General features: G+C 39.5%; 1 protein-coding gene across 1 annotated transcript; it reads right to left on the bottom strand.

The window, feature by feature from the left end:
• Positions 1-876: 876 nt before the first annotated feature.
• LOC130688908 (circadian locomoter output cycles protein kaput-like) lies at positions 877-26,085 on the bottom strand. The gene is made up of 13 exons (XM_057511926.2): positions 24,907-26,085; positions 22,934-23,124; positions 13,746-13,891; positions 12,552-12,641; positions 8,449-8,655; positions 7,084-7,271; positions 5,880-5,986; positions 5,315-5,456; positions 4,739-5,181; positions 4,187-4,696; positions 2,585-3,376; positions 1,496-1,949; positions 877-1,150 (listed from the first exon to the last, which is right to left on the bottom strand). The coding sequence occupies exons 1-13, from the start codon at positions 24,960-24,962 to the stop codon at positions 877-879; spliced, it is 3,600 nt and encodes a 1,199-aa protein (XP_057367909.1). The 5' UTR covers positions 24,963-26,085.
• Between the last annotated feature and the right edge of the window lie 235 nt (positions 26,086-26,320).

The raw sequence follows: 26,320 nt of genomic DNA, 5'->3' as shown, positions 1-26,320 counted from the left end.
TCATCGCGTACAATTGACTAGACGCATCTTGTTGGTAACGCACGTTGGACAGGAAATAAAAAAAAAGAACCACGGCGTCAAAATTTCAAACGAGTCAGAAAGATATCGTTAAATTTACCATCGAGAGTTCAACCACGTTTGGGATTAGCGGCTTGGGCGAAACGAGGAACAAGAGGATTTATATCTTGGGTTTCTTTCATCAAGTGAAATATCATTTCATTCGAGTTTACGTATTTTTTTGTTTGTTTCTTTTTTAAGTTGGAGCAATTATAATAATAATAATTAAAAAAAAAAAAAAAAGGATATTTCAATTTCCAATGTGTCATATCGCCACGTATCCGCTGAGGAAATAAAATTGGGGGACCGGAAACAAGTGGGCACAAGTAAACGGATGGTGTGAAAATCACAGCTGATAACGGCGCTAATCAATCAGAGCATTCAATGAATTCGTTTTAAGGTAATTTCTTTTTTCGTTAAATGAATTTAAAAAAAAAAAAAAAAAATTTGGAGACAGCGGCGTTGGAGATCGTCCGTTCAAATGAACAACATATTTTTTTTTTTTTTTTTTTTTTTTTTTTTTTTTTTTTTTTTTTTTTTTTTTTGTGCTTTAAAAAAAATGAAATTTCGATTTTTGTTTTAAACGTTCCAGGTTAGGAAGGCGCGGGAATTTCGCATGTGGTTCAACCAATTCCACGGTATTTAAAAAAAAAAAAAAAAATCCCACAGTCGTTATTGATTTCATTTCAATGTTTAAACATTATGGATCTAAAAAAAAAAAAAAAAAAATTAAATCAATTAAATGAAAACATAAAATATTTTTTAAAAAAAAAAGCGTTGAATGTGTACCGATTCCGTGCTGGTTGAGGAGGGTGTTTGTCACCTCGGAGAAGGACAGCAAAGGACTCCGGTCCGTGCGATGGCGATCGGATCCGCAAAGGACGAGGTGCTGCTGTTGCTGCTGCTGCTGTTGTTGCTGTGATTGGCTACAGGAATTGTGTTGCTGCGCTGCTGATGCCGGTGCCGAACCGCCGGAGCAATGGACGCCGTGGAGTGGAGATGATGAAGATTGTTGATGCTGGAGCTGTTGGTGTACTGGTGTAGGACAGCAGCAGGGTCCTCCGCCGAGGTGCAGCTGATGGAGGAGGCACTGCTGTTGCGCGCACACACATACACACACACACACAGAGAGAGAGAGAGAGAGACAAAAGGAAGAGACTCGATTTCAGCTTTCAAGTCCAATTTGAAGTCATCCACAGTTGACTTTCAACTGGAACTCTCTCTCTCTCTCTCTCTCTCTCTCTCTCTCGCTTTTTAAATTTTCATTTCAATTAGAAGTTCAGTCTTTAAAAAAAAAAAAAAAAAGAAAAAAAAAAACGTGCCAACATGTAAATCATGCAAATCACCACCAACTCAATTTTTAAAATAAATGAATGAACGAAAAAAAAAAAAAAAAAAACAAATAAATAAATAAATAAAGATGCAAAACGAAACTCACTGGTGCGTTTGGTGATGGTGGTGCGCATGGTGATGGTATGGGTAAGGATAGTATTGATGTGGATGGTGGTGGTGGTGAGGTGCTGTGGGGTGGTGGTGGTGATGGTGCGGAGGCCAGGATACCTCCGTACTGCCGGCCACTTCGGCCGCGCTGGCCGCAGCCGCCGCACCGTAAAGGTAATGAGGGCCCACCCGCCCCCACTTGCAGGCGCTGTTCAGGCTGCCGCCGTTGCTCTCCACGTTGTTGTTGCTGCTGTTGTTGTTGTTGGCCACACCGTTGCTGGACTTGGTAACGGCTGCATCGTGTTGTTGTTGTTGTTGCTGCTGCTGCTGCTGGACGTGATGGCCGTGCTGCTGTTGATGCTGCTGCTGTTGCTGCTGGACGTGATGGCCGTTGTAGCCGTGATGAGTCCCGTACTTGGTTTTGCCGAGGCCCGTTTCCGACCCGCCGCAATCTGCGTCGTTCAAATCAATGACATTAAACTGGGAAATCGAAGGCGAACAACAGCACAAATTTTAAAACATTTCCAAGTAAATCAATTCGTCTCGAGGATTGACATTCGTACGCAGCCAATTTTCCGCTATTTTCAAAGCTTAATAATAAACCAATTATTTGAAAAAAAAAAAAAGCGCAAGTGGCCGCCAGGTGGACACGAGTTGCATGTCTTAAAAAATAAATAAAATAAAAATAAATAAAAATAAAATAAAATATTTATATACATAATAGCTCTATATAGCTATTGGCTATTTCTTTCTTCCGGCAACAAATCGCGTATGCAAATCGCAAATGTCCTTGAGTCGAATAGATAATTTTAGACTAAAGCTTCTCCTCATCACACACACACACACACACACACACACACACAAAAACAACAGAGTCCTCAGTTAACTTTGGGGAAAAAAAAAAAGCCCCTCCGCCCTACCGACAAGACGGCGACAACAATTTTCGCATTTAAATGTAATTGCTTCAGCCACCCCCCCCCCCCCTCTCTCTCTGTCCGTGTGTGTGTGTGTGTGTGTGTGTGTGTGTGTGTGTGTGTGTGTGTGTGTGTGTGTGTGTGTGTGTGTGCGCGTCTCAAAGTTTTTATACCTGCGGCGTAAGCGGTGGCGGTGGTGGATGTTATTAAATCGGCGGTCGTCATGGATACGACGACTCCATTGCCACTGTCGTCGTTGGTACTCGAACTGCTGCTGCTGTTGTTGTTGTTGTTGTTGCCACCGACCGACGTCAGGCCAGACGATCCCCACATGAGCACAGTCTGTCGGGTGTCGTTGCTATTGCTCGTCCCGCCTGGATAAACTGCGCTGGCCGATGAGGATCCCGACGACGACGTGCCACCGCTAGAGTCTCTGCCATCGCCGTACTTGTCCAGTTTCAATTGTTGTTGTTGTTGCATCATTTGTTGTTGCTGTTGGTCGATCGTTTTGCGCGAACTCGGCCTGGAACCCGACAGATTGTTCCTCTGTTGTTGTTGTTGTTGCTGTTGATGGTGGTGTTGGTGATGATTGTTGTTGTTGTTGTTGTGATGGCCGTTGTGGTAAGGGCTATCGCCTCCGGCGATGCTGCTGGTGCTGGTGCCCGACGACTCTGACGATGGCTCCGTCTCGCCGGATGATAGCAGACCTAGGCCTGGTCCACCTCCACCTCTTCCACCTCCTCCTCCTCCTCCTCCCTCCGCGTGATTATTATTATGATGGTTGTGATGATGATGATGATGATGATGCAGACCGGTGAGCCGACCCAAGCTCGACACACCTCCGGCCGTGCTGGTGGCACTGCTGACGTACTTGCTCTCGACAGCAGACGGGCTACCGCCACCTGCGCCACCTCCACCGCCAGCCGGACTGCTGTTGCTGCTACCGCCGTACAATTGGCTCATCCCTGCATACCGTGTCGCCGAACCCCGACGCCACACACACCCAAAAAAAAAAACAAAAAAAACATCAGCCACACAGGGCCACACACAACGACAACAACAACAAAAAAATATTAAATAGAAAATCAAATCAATTTTGAAAAACTCTTTCCAATTGTTTTTGTTTTAGCTCGTGTGTGTGTGTCTCATCCGGTGTAGGGAGGATCCCCCCCCTCCTTACTAGTAGCACACATTGTAATAAAGGGCTGGACCGATACATGTTTATACATGCACTACATCGAGCTAGGCTATAAAATAAATTTAAAAAAAAAAAAAAAAAATGAACGATTGAAGCTGCGCCGCGCATCGTAAATCTTTTTTTTTTTTTTTTTTTTTTTTTTTTTTTTAAGTTTTCTTCTTTTTTCTTTGTCCAGCAGGCTGGCCCATTAATCTCAACGACTCTTTTGTGCTTGTCTACATTCACCGCGTAATAAATCTGAACTAAATTACAAAACGCCAGGGAAAACCGCGTTAAAAAACAAAACAAAACAAAACAAAACAAAATAAATAATAACAAAAAAATAATAACAACACATTAAGAAAACAAAAATTGCATTTGAACAAACTCATTAAACGATAATTATTGCCCTAGCTACTAGAAAATGGGACGCTCTTTCAAAACAAAAACAAAAACCAAAACAAAAAGAAAAGAAAAAAAGAAAAATCGAAACGAAACTTTCCCCTATCGGTCTCTTGTTTTTTCTTCATGGGATGCGCTGCATCAACACATTACGATTCGTTTTCATTTGCGCAAAAAGGCGGAATGAGAAACTTACCGCCAATGGTGGAATCGTATCCGGCCGTCAGGAATCCGTTGGTGGTGGCAGCGGCCGCGTGAACGTACGGCGAGTACTCGGCCGCGTAATAGCCGGCGGCTCCGACGCCGAGCCCGCGAGCGTAGGCCGCGTGGCCGTGGTGGAAGAGGTTGTGCTCGGCGCCAACGGCCGGCACGACGCCGATGCCGAACCGATTGTGATCGAGGCCGGCCGGCGCGCCGTAAAAGCTCTGATGCAAATTCTGCAAATTTTGCAACGTCGCGTTCGGCTGGTGGTGAGCGTGGTGATGGTGCGCCGCCAGCTGATGGTGGTGGTGAGCGTGGTGATGCATGGCGCTGTGGTAGAAGCTGTTGGTGGCGTCGGCGTGGTAAGGGACCGTGGCGGCAGCGGCCGCCGCCGCCGCCACCGACGCTCCCGGGTAGACCGAGGGAGAATAGGCCGTGGCGGCGGCCGCTACGGCGGCCGAGGCCGCAGCCGAAGACGCCGCGGCTGATCCTCCTCCTCCTCCTCCTCCTCCTCCTCCGCCGCCGCCGCCGCCTATGCCGCTAGCGCCGACGACGGACGTCGTCCATCCGGCCCCGCCAGCCAACTCGACGCTGTTGCCACTGGCCGACAGGTAGTGGACGGGCGACGGTTCGGGCGGCGTCGTCAGGCCGTTGGCCGCGCCGCCCGTCGACGCCGAGCCGACGCTGCCACTTTTCCGCTTCGTCCGGCAATTCGTTAGGAAATCCCTCAACTGATTCTTGTATTTGCGGCCGATTTTCTGAGTTCCGGCCACGTGGGCCGTTTGGGCCCCGGCCGCGTGCGACGGCAGCACCGTCTGCCCGGCGGAAATGGACGTGGTCGTTGGCGGCGTCGTCGTCGTCGTCGACGCGGCCGAGATGGCCGACCCAGCCTCTTGATCCGTGAAATAATTACTAGTCAGCCCGGCGTCCAGGTAACTCACTTTGAAATCCATGGTACGTTTGCCCAGCAAATCTCGACCTTCTTCTTCCCTATTTTTTTTTTTTTTTTTGTTTTTTTTTTTTTGGAACGTTCCAAGGCAAAGGAAAAAAAATAAAAATAAAAATAAATTTGGGATTATATTTCCCTATTGGTGGGATGGTTTTGAAATGAGAATGAAATTACATGAGCGGCCGATGCGTGCTGATGATGAAATCGGGCTTGCTGTTCTTGTAGACGAGCCGTGACGAAGTCTGTAACCACTGGAACTGTCCGTCTTTAGTCTGCAGTCGGTAGGCGATCAATCCTGAAGCTCCCGTCTTGAGCACTTTTAGTTTTCCCCATTCATAACAAAGACGAAATAAAACAAAAAAAAAAAAAAAAAAAAAAAAAAAAAAAAACAACAAACAAAAAAACAAAAACAAAAAAAAAAAAAAAAAAAAAAGAAAACCAAACAAATTCATCATTTTTACACCGACGGCCTTTTCCCCGCTGTTCCAGGTGACAAGGTCTATTTACTTTGACTCGTTTTTCTTTTTGTTTTTTCTAACACGTCATTAAACGAATCGATCCATTTATTTCTTGTGGGTTTTTTGTTTTTTTTTTTGTTTTTATTTGAAAACATCGCTGGCGGCCCCAAACCGCAAAGTACCTCACAAAACAAAAGACTTGGGTCGTTCCAAAATGTTTCGTTTCGTCGAATCGAAAAAGAAAAAGGAAAAAAAAAAAAAAAAAAAAAAGAAAAACTCACGTTCTTGATGAGCGCTGGCGACGTAGGACAAGTCGTCGAAATGGACCAGATCGTAACCACCCAACGACGACAGTTCGGCGTCGCTGTGACCTAAAAGCGCTTTGCCCCTGCCACACGAGGAAACACATTTGAATAAAAATGAAATAAATAAATAAAACATTCGCGTGTCGTTTTTTGTTTGTTTTTTTTTTCATTATTCATTTCCTTTTAAAAATGTTTTCCCCGAACGTTCCGTGTCCCGTTAGCGGAAACGGGGAAAAGATCGTTCGATAACTTAAACATGATCATTTGATCTCGTTTTTCATGCCAAAAATGAATAAGCCTCGATTTCTAGTTTGAGAAAAAAAAAAAAAATAAATAAATGGAAGTGGGGGGGGGGGGGGGGAGGGGGTAGAATAGGAGGAATCAATATCGTTTCACCTGGCAAGGTAACAACAAAACAAAAAAAAAAGGGGTCGTGTGTGCAATGTCGTCGAATCGATCAAACTATCGTGTTTCCAAAAATAATTTTAAAAAAATCATACTCAAATAATGTATGATGTGCGCGTGCTCTACCGGCGGCCCCAACTCTTATCGGATTGACCCCATTCACTTTTCACGCGTGATTAATAAATGAATGATTCATTTTTTTTTTTTTCTCTTTTTCTTTCAGATCATATTTTTTTTTTGGTGGGGGGGTGGGGGATTGTAAATGTTGACACAATTCGTGAATTTTAGATGAACGGCCATTTGCGACGCGTGAAATATTCAAAGAGGCTGCGAGCGTACGTCGAGCAGGTGGTTGGCATTCTCTCGTGAATAATTCCCGATAAACGAAACGCACATCACAAACGAAACAGTTATCCACAGTATTTAAAAAAAAAAAATAATAATAATAATAAGAAGAAGAGACGAACGCGAGCCAGTGAAACTAGAAATCGATCACGTATCCACGGTGCATTTGACTCGGAAAACGACCGGGGTCGTGTTGTCTCCGTCGGGGGCGGGGGGGGGGGGGAGGGCTGGTCCCGCGTGATTTTTCTTGACCCATCATAACATCGCCATCCTTCATTATGAATATGCATCAGATCTCACGAAACGAACCGTTTCTCATCAATAACTGGACGTCCTCATATTCGCGTTTGTCTTTTGTTTTTCGTTTTGGTCTAGGAGGAGCGAAGGGGGAGGAGGAGGAGGGACGAGTAGTAGGTAAGTGGTGACTCACCTTTGATCCATGGAGACGAGGGCGAGATCGAGTCGATGTTTACTTTTGAACATGCTCTCCTTATGCGGCAATTCGAGCAGACTCGGCGGACCGAACGGCGTGCAGATGGCGAACAGGGCCAGGGGCGGCTCTTCCGTTTTGCGGTTCTGTCCGTGGAGCACCTTCACACGGCCTCTGATATCCAGTCTCTGTCATTTTTTGAAAAAAAACAAACAAAAACCAACGGGGAATAGGCCAAACAAAAAAAAAAAATAAATAAATAAACAAATAAATAAATAAAAATGAAAAACGATTAATCAGAATATTTGTTCTTTAAAAAGAAAAGAAAATTGTTCCATTGTGTTTGCGTCGACAGTAATTAGCATACAGACGTCTGGCACGATACAGTTCGCCTACGTATCGACGAGAGGATGGGAAAAGATGGAATCGCAATTATTGCCCCTTCGTCGACACAAAACACAAGAAGATGGAAAACTAATCAGGAAAGAATGTCCGACAAAAGAGCATACACGAATTTCGAAAAAATAAATAAATACATTCCTTTGTATCTACATGATGAAAACAAAAAAAAAAAACAAGATTGAGAGGCCAAAAAAAAAAAAGACGTACGGCTTTTGTTTGTGTCACACACACACACACACACACAAGACGAGAATGAAAAAAGAAAAAAAAAAAAAAAATGAAAATTACGTGAATGACGGATGACGTTGCATCGGGCAACCTCTTTCTATTTATATACACGCAGGTTCGCTGCCCTCGCACTAAGCCCAATCGAAAATGTTTTTGTTTTTTTTCTTATTTTTTTCATTTTGAATTGAACAAAAAAAAAAAAAAAAAAAAAAAATTTCCCTTCCTTTCAGGTACGGCACATAGGGACAAGAGCAAGGAAAAAAAAAAAAAGAAAGAATAGACGCAAACCGAAAATGAGGTACAGCAAAAAGCCCCGCTAGTCAATGGCGTCCGTACTTGTGTCTGTCCTGCCCACTCCAAAGAGGTTATACCTGTAATTACAGGGCGCGCGCATTTTCTCTTCTTTTTTTTTTTTTCTAGCGCTCCTGCGTCTCTCATCTGGAGAATAAAAATAAATAAATACATTCCCTATTTCCTTTACGAGAAGAAATGACTAGGACGCGCCTTTAAAAAAAGAAAAAAGAAAAGAAAATGGAGGGATTATTATTTGGGTTTTTTTTTTGTTTTTTTTTGAAGCGTACGCGTATAATTATTGATCAAACTAAATTCGGCCGCTCTGGCAACGATGGAAATGTCCGCTTTTTTTTTTTGTTTGTTTGTTTTTTTGTTTTTTTTTATGTCGATTCGAAATTTTAAAATAAAAAAAAAAAAAAAAAAATTGTAGAGGGACGGTACGAGGAATCCGGAAGTGTTGTCGAGTAGGCAGCGGAAGCGGACGGTGAAGGATCGTTCGAGGATCATCGAGTTGTCCGGTCTGAGGGCGTCCAACAGCGACAATCCGGAATCGGCCGGTAATTGGCTGCTCCACGTCAATTGCCGTTGCAATTCTTCCCGATCTTCAGAGTGGACCAGCTCGTAGACGGATTGATGCACCACATCCGACTGTCAAATGAAAAACAAAAACATAACAAGGCGACATGATTACGATACAGCCGTCTTCATCAAGGACAAGATGGAAAACGTCCGTGTTGTTGCCGACATCTCTCAATTTACAAGCCAAATAAAAATAAATAAATAAATAAATAAATAAAAGAAAACCCGACTGAATTACGATCGACTTGTTCCTTAGAAATAAACAGATCCACCGTCCTCTCCACAGAGGGTCGTACTTTGGCCAGGCTCCTCTGAATATGTAATAGATACACACAGGCCGGCAGGGGGAGGACACCACCCCCCCATCGCTATTCGTTTCCATAGCCAAAAAAAAAACAAAAAAACATATAAATCGAATTTATTGGCCGACTCAAATCAGCTGATTTGTTTTTGTTTTGTTTTTTTTTTCGGACTGCAGAGCAATCGCGTTGCACTTTTGTGTAAATAAGACATTGACACGCATCTGATTGTCAAGCCATTTTTTTTTTTTTTTTTTTTTACGAGACGAATTCTCTTTATTTCTTCTTTCCCCCCTTCAGATGGACGTGATGTTGATTTTATACGCTGATTATGACGTTTTTATTAAAATATCGACAATCTCAACTTCCTTGTTTCGTTTACATTTTTCTTTTTTCCTCGAGGAAAAAAAGGCGGGGGGATATCGATATACACTACATTTTCCATCGAGCCGAGAAAGCACACAGCCAAAGGGGGTAGAGGAAAGCCCCCGTGTGTGTCTTGTGTAAGAAACATATCAAAAACCGACATCTCTCTCTCTCTCTCTCTCGTTTTGTTTTGCCGGCACGAAGAATCAGCGGGGCAATCCAACACAAACAAACACACAAACTATATATATATATGTATCTAAATACATAAAAAAAAAAAAAAACGAGAGAGGGGGGGGGGGAAAAACATAACCGCCCGGGCCGATTTTTATAGCCTCGCGCGGCCGCAACGGGGGGACCTTGTTCCGCTTTTGGCCGATTCTCTTTAGCTGTTTCAGTCTGTTTGTACAAGAAAAAAAAAAAAAAAAAAATTTTTTTTTTTTTTTTTTTTTTTTTTTTTTAAGAAAAGACATTCAATGGAATGTTTTTGGAATAGAGATGTTTGTATGGATGCACGACGTGACATCTTTCTCCAGGAAAAAAAAGAAAAGGATCTCTTTTGGTCGTCCCACACGAAATCCTCCTGAATTTTTTTTTCGAGTCCAATTTGCATGGCCAACCAATCTAATAAATAACCCCCCCCCCCCCTTTTCCTTTTTTTTTCTCTAAAAGATACGCACAAAAGATCGGAATGTAACAACGACGACATACAAATAAAAAGACCTCTAGAAATCCGTGATCTATCCAGCAGCGATTTGTTTACATTTTTTCTTCTTTCTTTTTTTGAAATCTTCATATTTAAAACGTTACGTCCCGCTGTGATGCAACTTCATTATCGACTCGTAGACGATTCAATCAACAAACAAAAATATTTTTCCTTTCCCCCATTTTTTTTTTTTTTTTTTTCTCTCACAACCAACCCGATAAAGAAAGAAAGAAAGAAAGAAAGAAAGAAAAAAAAGCGGCACAAAACTTTGAGTAAATATTAAGTATTTAAAAATCAAAAGAAAAAAGAAAAAAGAAAAAGAAAAAAAAAAAACAAGGAAACAAAATTGAGAAGGATTCCCGGGCCGTTGATGGATCACTGCAACGGGAGTAAAGTCGGGAAATGAAACAAGGAGAGCCGGTAGCCAAATAGACAGTTGGGGTCTATCTGATGCCCGTCCAAAATGATATTGTACATTCAAATTTCTCCGTTTTGTTCTTGCTTTTTCCAGAATAGAAATACAAAAGAAGAAGAGATTTTAAAAACAAAAAACAAAAAAAACGAGCGCTACTCTACGACGCAACTGACACGATCAGTAAAAAAAAAATGCCTTTTACGTATGCACACACATAACATTGAGATGTGAAAGTAGGGACGGAGGGCCGCTGTTCGTCATTCCTATCAAAACAAGAAAAAATGCAGGAGCGGAACACCAAAACGTCGGCGGGGCAAAATGCGCGGATGCTCCAACAACAAGAAGAAGAAGAAGAAGAAAATGCATTTCCCCCTTCTTCATTTTCGAATGGGACCCTTTTCTTCGGCTTTTTGTTGTGACTGATCTATCCCATCCATCTCTACGCAATCCCTCCGTTGTGCCGAGACGCACAGGGATATCCAATCCAATTTCATTCAAAAAAAAAAAACATTTCGTTTTTTTATATCTACATTTAAATTTTGCCGCTGACGTGTAGTAGCAAACGAAAGACAAAAAAAAAAAAAAAAAATTCTTTCGGATTTTGGGGATTTTTAAATAGAAACATCACTTGGCTATCGCACATGATTAAAGTAGCAGAGAGGAAATTCACCGTCCATCTCATCCGTCTCTTTCCCTTTCCGATTAGAGAGGCACAACAACAACAACAACAAAAAAAAAAAAACTCGACATGTTGTTTTGTTTTTTTTTATCGCATTTTCTTTTGGTTGGTCTAGGCGGCGGGGGCGTAAGCTCCACCTTTTTTTTTTTTTTTTCTTTTCTTTTATTTTAGCTCTCGGCCCTCCCTTTTCCTCCCGAACGGTCACATAGCGCACCGCAAACACCGGCACCACGACGCCACCCGCTGCGCTCGTATAACAAAACACACAAAAAAAAAAAATCCATCCGAACCCGGCGTTTTTTTTTTATTCTTTGAAAACGAAAAAAAAAAAATATTGACGTCGCTCTATCTTTTATATATATTTTATATATATATATATATAACAATAGCTGAATAGAAATATATACACACACAATGTTTGTGTGTGTATATATCTTTTCCTTAAGCTCAAGAGTCCACCCCGCTTCTCTCCTTTGTGTCGGGGGGTGATAATGGCGTCGTGGCACGCAAGACAACGCTGCAAATGTTCTATTCTTTTTTCTCTTCTTCTTCTTCTTCTTCTTCTGCTTTCTTCTAGTCGTTGAATATATCCGTCGAGCTCTTGTTTCCGTTGTGACGGATAAGAAAAAAATATTTTTTTAAAAAAAAGGACGATATTCCAAAAAAAAAATGTTTTGTGGGGGGGGAGGAGGGACGATTGTCAACTGGCGGAACGGACTTTAATTCCGACAATCCGGAAATGAAGAATTGACTTGGAAAGTCATGAGAAAAAAACAAAAAAACGGAAAAAGAAAAGAAAAATTGTGAAAAGACAATCAAACGACGGTTGGCAATGCGCAAACTCAAACGTGACCTCTTTATACTTGAAATGTATAAAAACATAAATCTATATGTCGTTAAGGTAAACTCGGCGTCTCGTCCGACATGCGAGTAGCTCGTTACACACACCGAAATATTTAGATATCGTACATAAATTTTTTTTTTTTTTTGAAAAAAAATGTAGAAGGAAAGAAAGAAAGAAAAAAAAAAAACGGAATGATAAGGAAATAAAAGGGGCTTGACCATCGTAACCGTCGACTTCTCTATGATTAAACTCACTTTTTTTATATAAACATATCCCTTAAAACAAAAAGGAAATGGATAAAGTTCTTGTGGATGGGGCTCGAACGCCATTTTCAACGTGAAATATGAGCCCTTCAAATACAAAAAAAAAAAAAATAAAAAAAAAAAAAAAAATGATTTCGAATGCGAAGAGAGACGAGACGAGCCTCTAGCTGTCGGCGGTTGATGACGTATGTCTACATCTGATTAACTCGGGTGACCCCACGCCCATCAAACTTTGCCTTTCACCTGTGCCGGATCCTACCGCGTACAGTATCTCCCACCCTGCCCCTATCCCCATCCGCAAATCGCAATTTCGATTATTATTTTTCTTGAAGAAGAGAAATGGAGGGAAAAACAAAATGGCGCTAACAAGGCAAATAGAAAAGGTGGACAAACCTGATGGAATCCCAGGTAGCTTTCGATTGTGTGGGTGGCGAAGAAGACTTCGCCGTCGCTGGTCAAAATCAGCAGGAATCCATTCAGCGCCTACGGGATGAAAATTTACAATAAAATATAAAGAATTAATGAATTGTTTTTTTGTTGTTGTTTTTTTCCCCCATTCAACTATATATGAATAAATAAATAAATAAGGCGGGGCGCAGTTGCAATCGACTTGATTTTCTCATTAGCATACGCAATTAGCGACACGATTGTTTTTAGGCAACCAAATAAACAAGGCACACTATGAAAAAAAAAAAAAAAAAAAAAAGGAAATGGCCGACGACGCGCAGAGATTGGTCCGTTTTCTTTTTTTTTTTTCCGGGCCGGCCAAATAAAAAAAAAAAAAAATAATAAAACCCAGCGCCGGCGCAAAACCGTTTAGAAATATATATATATATATGACATACCCATTTATTATTTTTTTTTTTTATTTTTTTTTTTTTGTTCAGGGCATAAACGCGTTCAATACTCGTCCCCACCCCCCTTCCCATTTTTTTTTTCTCTTATTTTGTTTGTGTGGATTATCGTTACATTTCTACATCTATTCAAAATAGATATATACAAGCACATTTCTAGACTATAGACTTGTGTATTCCCACCCCCTCTCTTTCTCTCTTGTCCAGCAAAAGGTCCCCCCATTTGCCTTTCATTTGGGCTGGCCACTGCTAGGGCACAGTCAGGGGAAAATGCATACGCCACTACTATTTTTTCTTTTCGTTTCGTTTCTAATGACATCGTGTCACGCAATGCCCTAACCTCCCAACGTACAACGATGAGACTATAGCGCACACTATTATACAGCCTTCTCCCTCCCTACCTCTCCCCCCCACTCCCAACGTCCACTCTCACTGGAACATTCGGGAGGGAAAAAAAAAAAAAAAAAAAAAAAAAAGTCGGGCACCGGTAACATACCAAGTGCCGCTTTTCTTTTGTTTTTCGATTCTCCCCTCCCCCTTTGACTCGAAACCTGGTTGATAAGAGCAACAAAACAAACAAAAAGAATGGGGCAAGGGGTTGGGACGAAACGAAGCAGAGCCCAAATAAAAAAAAAAAAAAGAAAAAAATCAATAGGATTGTCATCGCAGTTGTGAACGAAGAAAAGACAATAGAACGGGAGAAACAGGTAAGCGTGTGTGTATGCGTTCATACCTGGAGGAAGCTGTCGCCGTCGAGAGAGGGCGAGTCGAAGATGGTCACGTCCCGATTGCGAAACTGATTGTCGTGCAGCAAGAAATGACCTCCGCCGTGCTGTTGATGCTGTTGCTGCTCACCTTTGATCCCCTTGTGGCAACTGACTGCAAATTTAAAAAAAAAAATAAATAAATAAATAAATAATAATAAAGAAATCTATTGAATCAAATTCAAACACGTAAGGTAATGAGGAAAAATTCTAATTCTTATTCATAGCCAAAATTGAAATGAATTGTAGATTCACGTTACGTCATTAACCGACGGTAGCGACACGTAGTGAATTTTTTCCCGTTATCGAAGAATCATGTGACAGCATTATTGAAAACAGAATAACCCCCTCCCTCCTTACGTTTTGAAATTCGTTACAATTGTTAACGTCCGTTATGGAAACGGTTGAAAGTAATAAAGAACCGCGCCTTCTTTTCATTCCTATTCTGTGTTCATATCTTGGCTAGTAGATCAAGACGCCAGTCTCTCAATAAATAAAAATAATAAAAAAAAAAAAAAAAAAAAAATGTGAGAACGGAAATCCTTAGCACAATCATAAAAAATAAAAATAAAAATAAAAATAAAAAAAGCACAACTCGTTTCTTTTTGAAGTTGCACCGGTCAAACCGCTCCCGAGTAAAAGATAAGAAAAAGAAAAAAAAAAAAATGGTCGTTCGGATCAATTCATTCATCATTATCTGCTCCTCCTTCGTATTTTCCTTTTTTTTTTTTTTTTTTTTTTTTTTAAGAGAGTGATGATCATTAAGTCAGTTATGGCTCACGCCACCTTTTCTTTTCTTTTATCCTCACTCCTTTTATTTTTCCACCCATTTGATTGTCACACAGACAGCTCCTTGTTGATCTTGAAGACACTCGGGAAACAAAACAAAACAAAAAACACAGACGACGCCAAGATCCCTCCCCAAACCGAAAGAGAAAAAAAAAAAAAAAAAAAAAGGGCCGAGTTTTCATCTCGCATGGTCAAACATGTCACCATAACCGACACAACTTTTCAATCATCTTAAAAATGTCTTTGGCTGCTGGCTGTCTGACCATTAGATTAAAATCAATATATTTTTTTTTTTTCACAAAAAGAAAAATTCATCAATAACTTTTAAAGAAAAAAAAAAGGAAAAAACGAGGGGGGTAAGGTTAGTGATGGAGCCAACTGATTGCATTGACACGACACACTGTCCTCTTATTTCTGGTTTGTGCTAAGGACATCCAACGTTAGTCTCCGTTCACTAGGCTTTGTGGCTTTTTTTTTTTTTTTTTAAACATGACCATACCCGTTTTTTTTTTCTTTTATGATTACATCTTAACCCCCCCCCTTCCCTATAGAACACCCCCCATAAGAGAAAATGAATAATTTTTTTTTTTTTTGTCTTCAGGTCATTATCATAAGCAAAAAGGGTGTAGAAGCTAGTGGTAGTAGCTACCGGATAATGAGGCCCTATCGAAAAAGGCAATATGTAAAAAAAAAAAAAAAAAAAAAAAAAAAAAGAAAATGGGGAATCGTCCATAACGATTGCCTTTCCTTCTTTCTCAAACATTCATCATCATCTATGAGATATCCCACCTTTTTCTTCTTGGGTTAAAAGAAGCGAAAAGAAGGTGGTGGTGGGTGGGTGGCTTTGGGCACGTCAGAGCAACAAGTTCGATGTCTTCGGCTGCTGGAAGAAAATGATGAATGAAGACAAAGAAGATCTAGACAAGCCTCCCCCCACCTCACAAACCAAAACCATCCACCACCGTCTTGGCAATCTGATTTCACATGCAGCACATCCTCTCTCTGTCTACTTGTTGTTCTTTTTTTTTTTTTTTTTTTCTTTTTTTATGTGTGTGTGGATGGCCGTCGGGGCCTTAACCATTTTCGGTTCAACAATTTTTGTTTCTTTCCGAACGAGGGGCGAAAATATAAAATAAAATTAAAAAAAAAAAAAAAGAATAGGCAAATGAGATTCTGGAAGAAGAGAAGAAAAAAAAAAAAAAAAGAAAAAAAGAAAAGAAAAGTCGATCATCATCATCATCATGAAGTCTAAGCTACTGTATATCTTGTTCCAGCAACAGTAGCTGGAGTCCCTGCACAATCGGTCAATGACGATGATCATCATTAACGTACAACGTCGTCGATTGGGCGCCAACATTTGAATTACTGATTCCTTCTTTTTTCTTTCATTTTTCGATATTAGAATTTTTATTTTTATTTTTTTTTCCTTATCGATGCAAATTGAGCAGATGAATCGTACGTCATAAAAGGCCTGCTACTGTTTGACGAGTCATTTTCAACATGTGGAAATGTAAAAAAAAAAAAAAAAATAATAATATTCCGAAAAATGCAGACGCTAAGAGCGAGGACTATTGTTGCGTTAATTAAACTGACGACCGCCCAAGATGTCTGCCTCCTTTTAAAAATCAAAAAATGATAGTTCAGAAAATGAAAACCTCTTTTTAAAACAAAATTCCTGTAGCGAACGTTTAAAAGAAAAAAAGAAAAAAAAGAAAATGCGCTTCTTCGTTGTTGTGACAAGCAAAAGCGTGAACAATCAAAAAATGCACAGGGGTGTACGTACGTATAAATAAGTAGCTAAACTAGTTGAATTCTTTCTTTGAAAAAAATAAAATACGAAAGAAAACAAGAAGCTCTTCTTCAAAAATGAACACTACCCTTATTTAGAAAATGGTGATGATGATCAGTGCGCAGCGTTTTTCAGGTAAGAAAAAAAAAAAAAAAGGGAGACGGTGCACAGACAGTTGGAGAATTGAAGAAGGGTGGAAGATCATCATCATCGGTAAAGGCAACACACACACAAAAAGTGGGTAGGGGAATGTAACGACCTTGCTTGCCGCACCGTTCCTCAACTTTCCCAAAAAAAAAAAAAAAAAAGACATAATAATAATAAATAGACGAAAAGGTAAGAACAATGGAGAGTGAAGGGGGGAGGGATGAGCGCGCGCAATTTGAAAACACAACTTCAGAAGCGCCCTCTTGACTCTTTCCAATTATTTCCTCCACTTCTTTCGTTTTTGGTTTTTTTTTTTTCTTTTTTTTCAAAGAGGAGGGGATGAAGGTAAGAAAGAAAAAGAAGAGAGAGAGAGAGAGAGAAAGGAGAACTATTGAGGTGTGCATATTCCTGTTGAAGGCAGCGCCCCGGTAGGTATTACACACAGGGCACCACCGATTACATGATTGCAGTTGACATGGCCAGGGACGTGCCCGTGGGGCGGCTATGGAACAACAACAACAACAACAACAAAAATACGGCAGTCGCATCATCATCATTTTCTGTTTTTAACCATTTTTCTTTTTGTTTTGTTTTTTTTGTTTTTACTTAAATTTAAAAAAAAAACTGGCCAGGTAAATAAATAAATGCAAATGAGATAACCCGATATGTGAATGACAGAAGCGAATAATAAATGGATTAATTGTTCTTTGAAATTATCTACTTGTGGTGATGATGGCAGACTGGCAGCTGAAATGTCACCTGCCATTCAAAAACTGAACCACCCCCCAATCAAAAGAAAAGACGAAAAAGAAAAGAAAAATAAGGACGGGTAAATGCAAATGTTTTCAGCGGCTAATTCAAAAACTAAACGAAACAAAACAAAAAAAAAGCTGGTGGGAAAAAAAAAAAAAAAATGATACAACTCCGAACAAAATATCAAGAGACGCGCAAAGGTGTGAAAAGTAAAACGAAACAATCAAAAGAAGAAGAAGAACGACCCCTTTCCTTCTTCTTTCTATCGCCTTTTATTTATTGTTATTTACTCTTAGTTCCAAAAGAGAAACACACTGAACCCTATCCACACATTTTCACGCTCATGCGTCGGCAATGGCGACCGATTTTTTTTTTTTTTTTTAAGAAAAGCCCCACGCTATTACATCCAACACAAATAAACTCAAAGGAGAGAAATACATTTGCTTTTTCTCTTATAGAGTTTAAAAGCGTGTGTGTGTGTGTGTGTGTGGCAGTACCGCAATGATTGCCCCGCCGATTTATGAACATCCTGGCGCCACTGTTTATCGTTTTACCTTCCCCCCCCCCCCCCCAAAAAAAAAGAAGAACCCTCATCTCTTTTTTTTTTTTTTTTTCTTTTTCTATCTACACACATGTTTGAAAGAAAATCCCAATACAATCGTTACACACACACACACGTTCGAGCAAGAGGTAGGGGTTGTGATTTGATGGTGGAACGAAGATTGGACAATGGGAGAAAGAGAATTTGCTTTTGATTTACCGATGGAACCAACCCCCGTCTAACGTAGAAAATAAAATGCAACACTTCGGAAATTGAACAAAGATGGCCGCAGGTTGTGATGACTTTGAAAAGACAAAAGAAATCAAACGGCCCTTTTCTTTTTTTTTTTTTTTTTTTTTTTTAGGTTTTCAAATCAAATGGTCGATCAGAAAAGTTCAGCGGTTTGGCAACCGTGAACTGATGAACAGCTTCCGGTGCACCCAAAAACAATATTCACCTGTCCGTTGTGTTATCCAACTGTCGATAAGTCTCACAAGATTACACACCCAGGGTCAAACAATCAACTTTCAAAAATAAGCGAAAAAGAAAAAAGAAAAAAAAAAAAACTTATTTTATTTTGGAAGAGGGGGGGGGGATAGTTAAGAATGAGAGAGGGGTGAAACCCGAAACCCCATAGTCAAAAGAGGATGATACCGGTGTGTTAGGTGCATTTCTTTTTTTTTTTTTTTTAAACCTGCCAAAAAGAAAAAAAAAAGGGCGTGGACTTGATATAAACCAAAATGTTTGTTGCCGCCTTTCTCTACGCATTCGCCTCCTCCTCTAAATGTGTGATTTAACTGTCGGGTTTTGTTTGATGCGTTCCAGTTTTTTTTTTTTTTCATTTCCCTTACGAGAAAATAGAAAAAGAAAGGAGACAGAGCCAACTGCTTTCCCACACACTTGCCATCCGCTAGAACAACCGACATCCGCCCTTCAATCTTTCAGACATTTCATTTCCAAAATAGCCAAAATCGAATATATATCTTTAAAAAAAAAAAACGGATCAATTTCAAACATTTTGATTTCGACCTCGGTTCATTTTTAGTTACGTCTTTATTTTGGATTTTAACGTTTTGAAAAAAAAAAAAAAAAAAAAAACGGGTTACCTAGGTAACTCGGGCTAAACAAAATTGAAAAAAAAAAATAATAATTTGAATGTGCCGACATACGGCTGTTGTGACCTCCCGTCGCTACAAGGGAGCGGCGTTAGTTCCCCCCTTATTTTGCACCCCCACAGGCTTTTTTTTTTCTCTTTTCTTTTAAGACATCTTTTCTCTTTTTTTTTTTTTGTTTTTATTATTCCCCCCATCTCCACAAATGTCATCACCACCCTTTATTTCATTTTTTTTTTTCAATTGAAAAAGACAACCATCTCCGGTATATCTCTCATGACAGACGCAAACTTCCGGGCCCTCGTTTTGTTCATTTTCTTTACACCCCCCCCCCAAAAAAAAAAGAATATAAATAATAAAAAGAATAAAAGGGAGTCTCTCTGCAAAAGTTATTCAAATGTGATGCACCAGAAGCCGCAGGTGCAACAGTTCTTGTATATCTCCCCGCAGCAGAGACAAGTTCCTCTAGCCTACAGGGCCCTCTCTCTTCTACTAGCGCCCTCTGTTATTATTATTTTCCTCCTCAACTCTCTCTCTCTCTCTCTCTCTCTCTCAAACCCCCCCCCCTAGTAATGACATGTATTCAAAATGAGAAAACAACGGCTACCGTATTTTTTCTTCTTTTTTTCCCATATCGGGAGAAGAAAAAAAAGATTTCCAAAAAAAAAAAAGAATTCGTGATTATCCCGTTGGGCTATTGAGGAACACGGGCGAGATGAAACACACACACACACAGAAAAATTACCATTACATTCCAATAAAAATATAAATTTTAAGGAGGGAGGCTTATTGCCTTAAAAACATTTCAGGTAGACGTAAGAAAAAAAAAAAAAATACGAAAATCGGTTATGTTTCCTTCTTGTTCCAAACAGATACAAATAAGTAGCGCAATTGCATCGGGATAAATACTATAGAAAAAGAGAAAGCCTTGAGAAATTTGAAAAGAAAAAAAAAACAAAAACAATCCTGATTAAAGGAAGCCTCTCAAATTGGAGGAGGGGACTACACGAGACTTACGCGGGAATGTTAACACTAAAAAAAAAAAAAAAAAAAAGAATTTCACCCGCGTGTCGATTCCGCAAAAGGGGGGAGGGAATGACGTCGAAATTTGTGTTTCAGGTTTCGTGTGTTGGAAAGAATTCCACACGAACAAGAACAAAAAACGGGGGGCGGCGATAGGGTTAATCAAACAAAAGAGCTTACGGCTTACGTAAGCACAGAACAAAAGGCAGAAAAGAAAATGAGATCCCCTTGTTTCAAAGACAAAAATGTTTTGTGTAAGGTTTCAGCTTCAACGAACGTTAACAAGTCAAATCGATCGAAAAACAACGTTGTCGCCTGTGAAACCCAAGAAAAAAATGGCGTCTTTCATCTTAGCTAATTTGCCTCACAGCTGATGGGTGTGTCTCTAACTCTTGCGTCGAATGCCTTTGGGCGTCGCACACGCCGTGATTGATGGCGAACACAATTTTGAAAAAAAAAAAAAAAAAAAAAAACGTACCTCAAATTTCTTTACGCTGAACGTTGGATGGAAAATATAAAAAAAATTAATCCCTTTAAGTAATTCAACATGATGATGATGGACTCTTCCACAATTGGCACAACTGAATTTCTTGTTCTTTTTGGCAAACAATCAAAGTGTCTTTCATTCGTTTTCATTTCAATAGAAGAGCAACGAAATCTCAGAAAAAAAGAAAAGAAAAAAGGTTTCGACGAACACTGACGCCATTTTGAACTTGACCGATGCGATTAATTACAAAATTGTTCTACACGAAAAGAATTGAAACATTTGGATGACTCACATTTAGTGCTGACGATAAGATTGCGTTAAATGGAAAGTGTTAACGAACAAAATGGTAAAAATAACGACAAATAAAAACTCCCCACCAAAAAAAACCACGTGGTGGGCTAACGAAACGCCATTTCATTTGCTTTTCAAAACGGCCACTTGATGGTTTTTTACTTGTTTGAAAGTGATTCCCGCAGACCAACCGCAAAACCATAACACCAAAAAAACAGGTACTCTTCACAATCACGACACTCTATCACATTACACACGCACCTTAAAAGCCAATTCCTTCCACTTGAAGAAATTGAACTGAACCCCTGCACTCGTTTTACATGGCGACAATGACTTGCAATTCCCTCTTCCTTTGTTCAAAAAGCTATGCAACGTTGCGAAATCATTCATCAAAAAAAATTTTTTAATTCATTAATTAATTTAATTATTTTTGATTTAATTGTCATTTATTTTTTCAAAAAATAAATAACAGATCAAAAAAAAAATAAATAATTACAAGTCACACATTTTCGAAAAAGAATAATAATAAAGAATAATAGGCAATGTGTGGTGACTTTGTTGCCAAACGTGGCACACCCATTCTCGTCCGTTTGATTACAGTCTTTACATTTTCTTCACCATATTGATTCGACTTTTGAAAAATGTGGGTTAGGCTATCTTTTCACTGCTTGTTATCGCTATCGCATTTTTTTTCGTGAAAAATAGTATTCCCCATTTTTTTTTATTCTAGCTGGTGGTGATGGGGCGGAGAAGGGGGAGGGCTGGTTAAAAAAAAAATATTTTTTTTTTCAAAAATAGAAGAAAGAAAAAAACAGCAGGGAGCCATCCCCACCCGCCACGGGGGTCCGACACAGGCCAGTCAACCCCTCAACGGGTGGTTCTTATATCATCATCTTTATGTTTTCTTATATCTATGGTCGTATATAAACCCCTCTTTTTTTCCTCTCAAACTACTACTACTAGTGTGCATATTATACATCTCAATTTCGAATTATCAAAATAGAAAAAGAAATTCGTGAAATTGTTTCGCCGCCATTTTGTTTCGTCATTTTTTTTTTTGTTTACCCTTTCTAAAGAATGTCGCGATATTATTAAACGATTATCTCTAAAACTCTTTTTTTTTTGTTTATGGGATAATTACACTGCGGCGAAACTATGAAAGATAAAATAGTTAAAGAAAAAAAAAAAAAACTAAGTAGCTCATTTCCAAGTTGCAATCTCTTTCCCCCCACTGCCCCAACATACACGTGTTTAGAAATTTTAGGGAAAAAAAAAGTTAATTTTTTTGTTTCCCCCAGTCAGCCATTCATCATGGCTCTATTTGGACAAGGTGCGGTACTTTTATACAGAACCCCCCAAAAAACTGTTGCGTGTTCTAATCTAATTATTTCCCTTCCGTAAACAAACAAAAAAATTTGAAAGATGCAAACATAGAAAAAAAAAATTTAAAAAGAAATTTAAAATTGTTGTTGTGATATCGTAACTCACTGAATGAAGGGATCACAACAACAACAAAAAAAAATGTATAGACGTTGAATTGAAAAAAGAAAGGGGCTATGCCAGCATCAGGTCTTCATCAAAGAGTATTTTTTTTTTATGTAATAAATTCACGGCCCCAGAGAGAGAAAGACAAGCTCCACCCAACAACTTGATTTCATTATGAATATGAAAGTAAATTTAGATGCCTATATAAATCGGCCGTATATCTATACGGTGTCGGCTAAAGCTACCGTCATCTTTCAAAATTTTAGAACCACCAAAAAATATTCTTTTTAATATAGAAAAACTCGGGGAATTCAATTTCAATCATCCTGTCATCAAAAACAACAATGGGAAAAAAAAAATAAATGAAAATTTCGTTATTTTTAAAAACATAAAATAGAATGGCACAACAGAAGGGCAGTTGGGTAGATGATGGACGACTGGCCCGTTTGTGAATGTCAGTGCGGAGGCACCTTGACACGTAGATTATATGGGGATGTTTGGTTCATCATCAGACAACTGTTCGTTATTATACCCCCCCTCTTTTTTTTCTCGTTCGTATCTGTTTGTTTCTGTCAACCCATTTTTTTTGTTTGTGTCTTTTGAATTTCATTCGAAAATCGAAACACCTCGAGGCTCCATCATCATTTTCAAAAATAGAGTTATATAAAAATAAAACGAGCCTATCTGAATATTCTTAAACACAAGAAAAAGGGGGGAGAAACAATTGGGTTGTGTCGTACCTTGAAAGTAACTCTTGGTGCGCAGGTAGCTGACAGACAGTCTCAGGATGGAAAGCCGGTCCAACTTTGACAGGATGGAGGCCTCGTAAGGTAAGAGACTGGCCAGCGTGTCCAATTCGGCGTTCAACCTTTCCCGATGACGTTTGCTCGGATTACTTTTGCCCGAACTCTCCTTGGGCGACGGTTTCAAACTAAAATTTAAATATCAGAGTTAATTCATTTTGGCATTCGAGATAAAAATGTGGGATATGATTGCGATTGTAAAAAGAACAAGTATAGACCATACACTTCATTAACATGTAAATTGGGGGGATGGGTAGACGTTAAATAAAAAAAATATAGAAGAAATCATGCAGACCGCACAAAAAAAAAGTTTGGCGGTGAGTTTGTACTTTGCGGTTCATTATCACCTGTCTTGTGTCAATTGACCAGTCTCATGTAAGAAAAAAAAAATTCTAATTTTGCCGACGCCATTATTTCAGACTAGGCGACCATATTTGGCCAAAGTTAATGCATAATCAGTTTTTCTTTTTACTCGGTCTGCTGAGAATAGCGGAACTTCATTATGATAATAGGAAAGGTATTTTTCTTACGAAGAAAAAATCGACCTCCTACTTGACCTGACGACCAGAAAAATGCATAAATTCTATGCAAAAATCCTCCCCTGAATTTTACGTTACACTTTTTTCTTGTTTGGCTTCCAATAAATCGCTAAGAAAATGAGTTAACTCCACCCCTTCGTGTAAACTTTTAGACCCGACAACCTTCCACTTGTCAGAAAAATATATCGAGGCTTCCAAACGATGACATGAGCGATTTCTTTTTTCCAAAAAAATTTTAAACAAATAATCCGAACAATTTAAACGACGTGGACTCAAGACGCTAGGGGTCACACACACACTGTGCATCTTTCAAAGAGGATTTTAGAACATTTTGAACAAGTGCCATTTCAGAATTTTTGGCACGCAATACCAAGTGTCAACCCCGTGAGTACATTTTTAACATCGCATGTCGGCAAAATAAAAAATTGCCTCCATTTCCAATGTCAACTAACAGCGTTGCCATAATCTAGGCCAATCGAATTTCCAGGTGCCAAAACTTAAAAAAATATGGTAGGCCTATATGCAAATGACTATGCGCATCGGGGCATAAACATAATGACACTAATTTCTTTTATCCTGCACACCTGCGTTATACACATACAATCGACATGGTAACAGATCATATAAACGACACGTAGAGAGAAAAATAAAACGAAAAATGTCACACCAAAGTGATGATTTTCGATCCTTTTTCTTAATGCCGATGGCCAGTTTTTTAAAACCTTTTGTTTCGTTTTTTTTTATGAAGAACTTTTCTTCATTCATAAACCAGCGAAACAAAAGTGGAAAACAAAATTTTTAAATGTCTATAAATAAAAAATAATTTACGAGTCAAAACGAATACGAGAAGCCAAGTTTTTACAAGTTACGACAGGAGGGGAGAAACAATAACCTATATCGGTAGCTGCTTCCTATTTAACACAGGTAGACATCCCTCGTTAAAAGAGGCCGCTGTCTGTCAAAGAAAAAAAATATATAAACCAATATTATCATGAACTCAGAGATGCGTATAGAAAATATGTCAAAACAGCTGATTCATATCTACTTTTTTTTTTTTTTAACAGACGGGGCACACTTAAAAAACTAAAATAACAAAGTCTGCACGTTAAAGGCTTCTTTTTTGGCTGTCTAACACACCAAAGAAGGGGTTATACCTGTACAGGTAAGAGCTGAGCACATATCGGATTCGGTGTAAAATTACAAGGGGTTCCTCCCAGTCGATAGCGCTTCCACACAACAAAACCCCCTCGAAAAAAACTTAAAAATTCTATTCCCCATTTCTTTAGGTGTGACCCTATAGATTTATAAGAAGCTTTTCGGCAATGGGATTGTGCGTTTCATTTAGATAAGAGAAATTAGGCCTCGTTTTACCTTTTGCCGTTGCGACGCCGACGCTTGGTGGCGTAAACGGTGCCTAGTTGATTCATTTTTTTTTTCGAATTTCAACTGGCGTAGGTAAATTGAATAGAACACAAAAAAAACACTCAGGGGCACTTTTATTTTGTCGATTACGCACTGGTGATGAGTGCTGGAAGGGGCTGGTATGAATCGAAATATATTCCACAGAAAAATACACACACGCACAACACACCAAAACACTTTGACACTTACACACAGCACTGCACGACACGGAACACACTGAGAACTGGTTTTCGTGTTTTAGTTTCTGATTAGAAACAAAAATTCCTTTCAGCCGAATCCCAACATGTTTAGAAATCGTCTCTTAAAAATGTTTTTTTTGTTTTGTTTTCCGATAACGTAAAAAAAACTGTAACAGATGAAAACACTTTGCACAGTTGCCACTTGAGTTTAAGCTGCTGATAATCAAAAACGAGTGTCTTCTCGTCTTCACCTTTTGATGGGTTCTAACCGGCTGTGATGCATCATGGACCAGTTATTGTCGAAAGCCACTCGTTCAATCCTGAACAAATGCTTTTGCTTTCACACCAAACACTTTACACTTGAATATTTCGGATTGCAGGTGGCCACTGAAAATTCTCACAAACAAAATCTCAAGATCATTGTGTTAGCGCACGTTTAAAATTGAACTTGAGAGATAACTAAACAAGAAACAGTGTAAAAAATAACAAAAAAAAAAGGGGGGAGCGAACGAGCGCGCGCAACGGAGTGGTTAGCGAACCCTTCCACCCGGCAAGAGGCCGCAGAGGCCATTAACTGTTTGCCGTCCCTTTTTTCCCTCCCTTTGATGTCAGCTCAGCAGCGCCAGCGCGGGCAGTACACGTAGGTTTTTAAGGTAGGGAACAAGCAAAAGGAAAACAAAAAGAAAAAGTCTATATACTCACCTTGATTGATGATCCCTCCCTTCCTATTCTTCTTTTTCTTCTTTCCTCTTTTTTGTTATTTCTCTTTCAATTTTTTCGTCAGCCTCGGCAAATCCCCGAGGCGACTCCTCCCTCAAGCCACCTCCTCCTGTCATGGACCACGACCAATAGGCCAACGGGGATTCGGCCACCATCGTCCGTAAGAGGCGGAGACGTGGGCGGAGATTGTTGAGCACCTTGTACAGTGATGGAAGGCGGGAAAGTAGGCGTGGCTAAATAAGATGACTGCTTATTTTCTTTTTCTTTTTTTTTCTTTTTTCGGGGTTCTTTTTTTTTTTCTTTTCATTTCTCACAATAATAATAGATATCGAAAAATAGGGGCTGGCACGGCGGGTGCTCTATGGCGCCGGGCCGCATAACTTTCTATAGACGATTATTTTTATTACATTTTCGATATGGTTCTTGTGTTTAATAGAAAAAAAAAGTTGAGATAAATCAAACGA

Source organism: Daphnia carinata, chromosome 9 (assembly GCF_022539665.2).
Source record: "Daphnia carinata strain CSIRO-1 chromosome 9, CSIRO_AGI_Dcar_HiC_V3, whole genome shotgun sequence".
Lineage (NCBI taxonomy): Eukaryota > Metazoa > Arthropoda > Branchiopoda > Diplostraca > Daphniidae > Daphnia > Daphnia carinata.
Note: the sequence above shows the minus strand (reverse complement) of the source record. Positions and strands in the feature narration are given on the sequence as shown.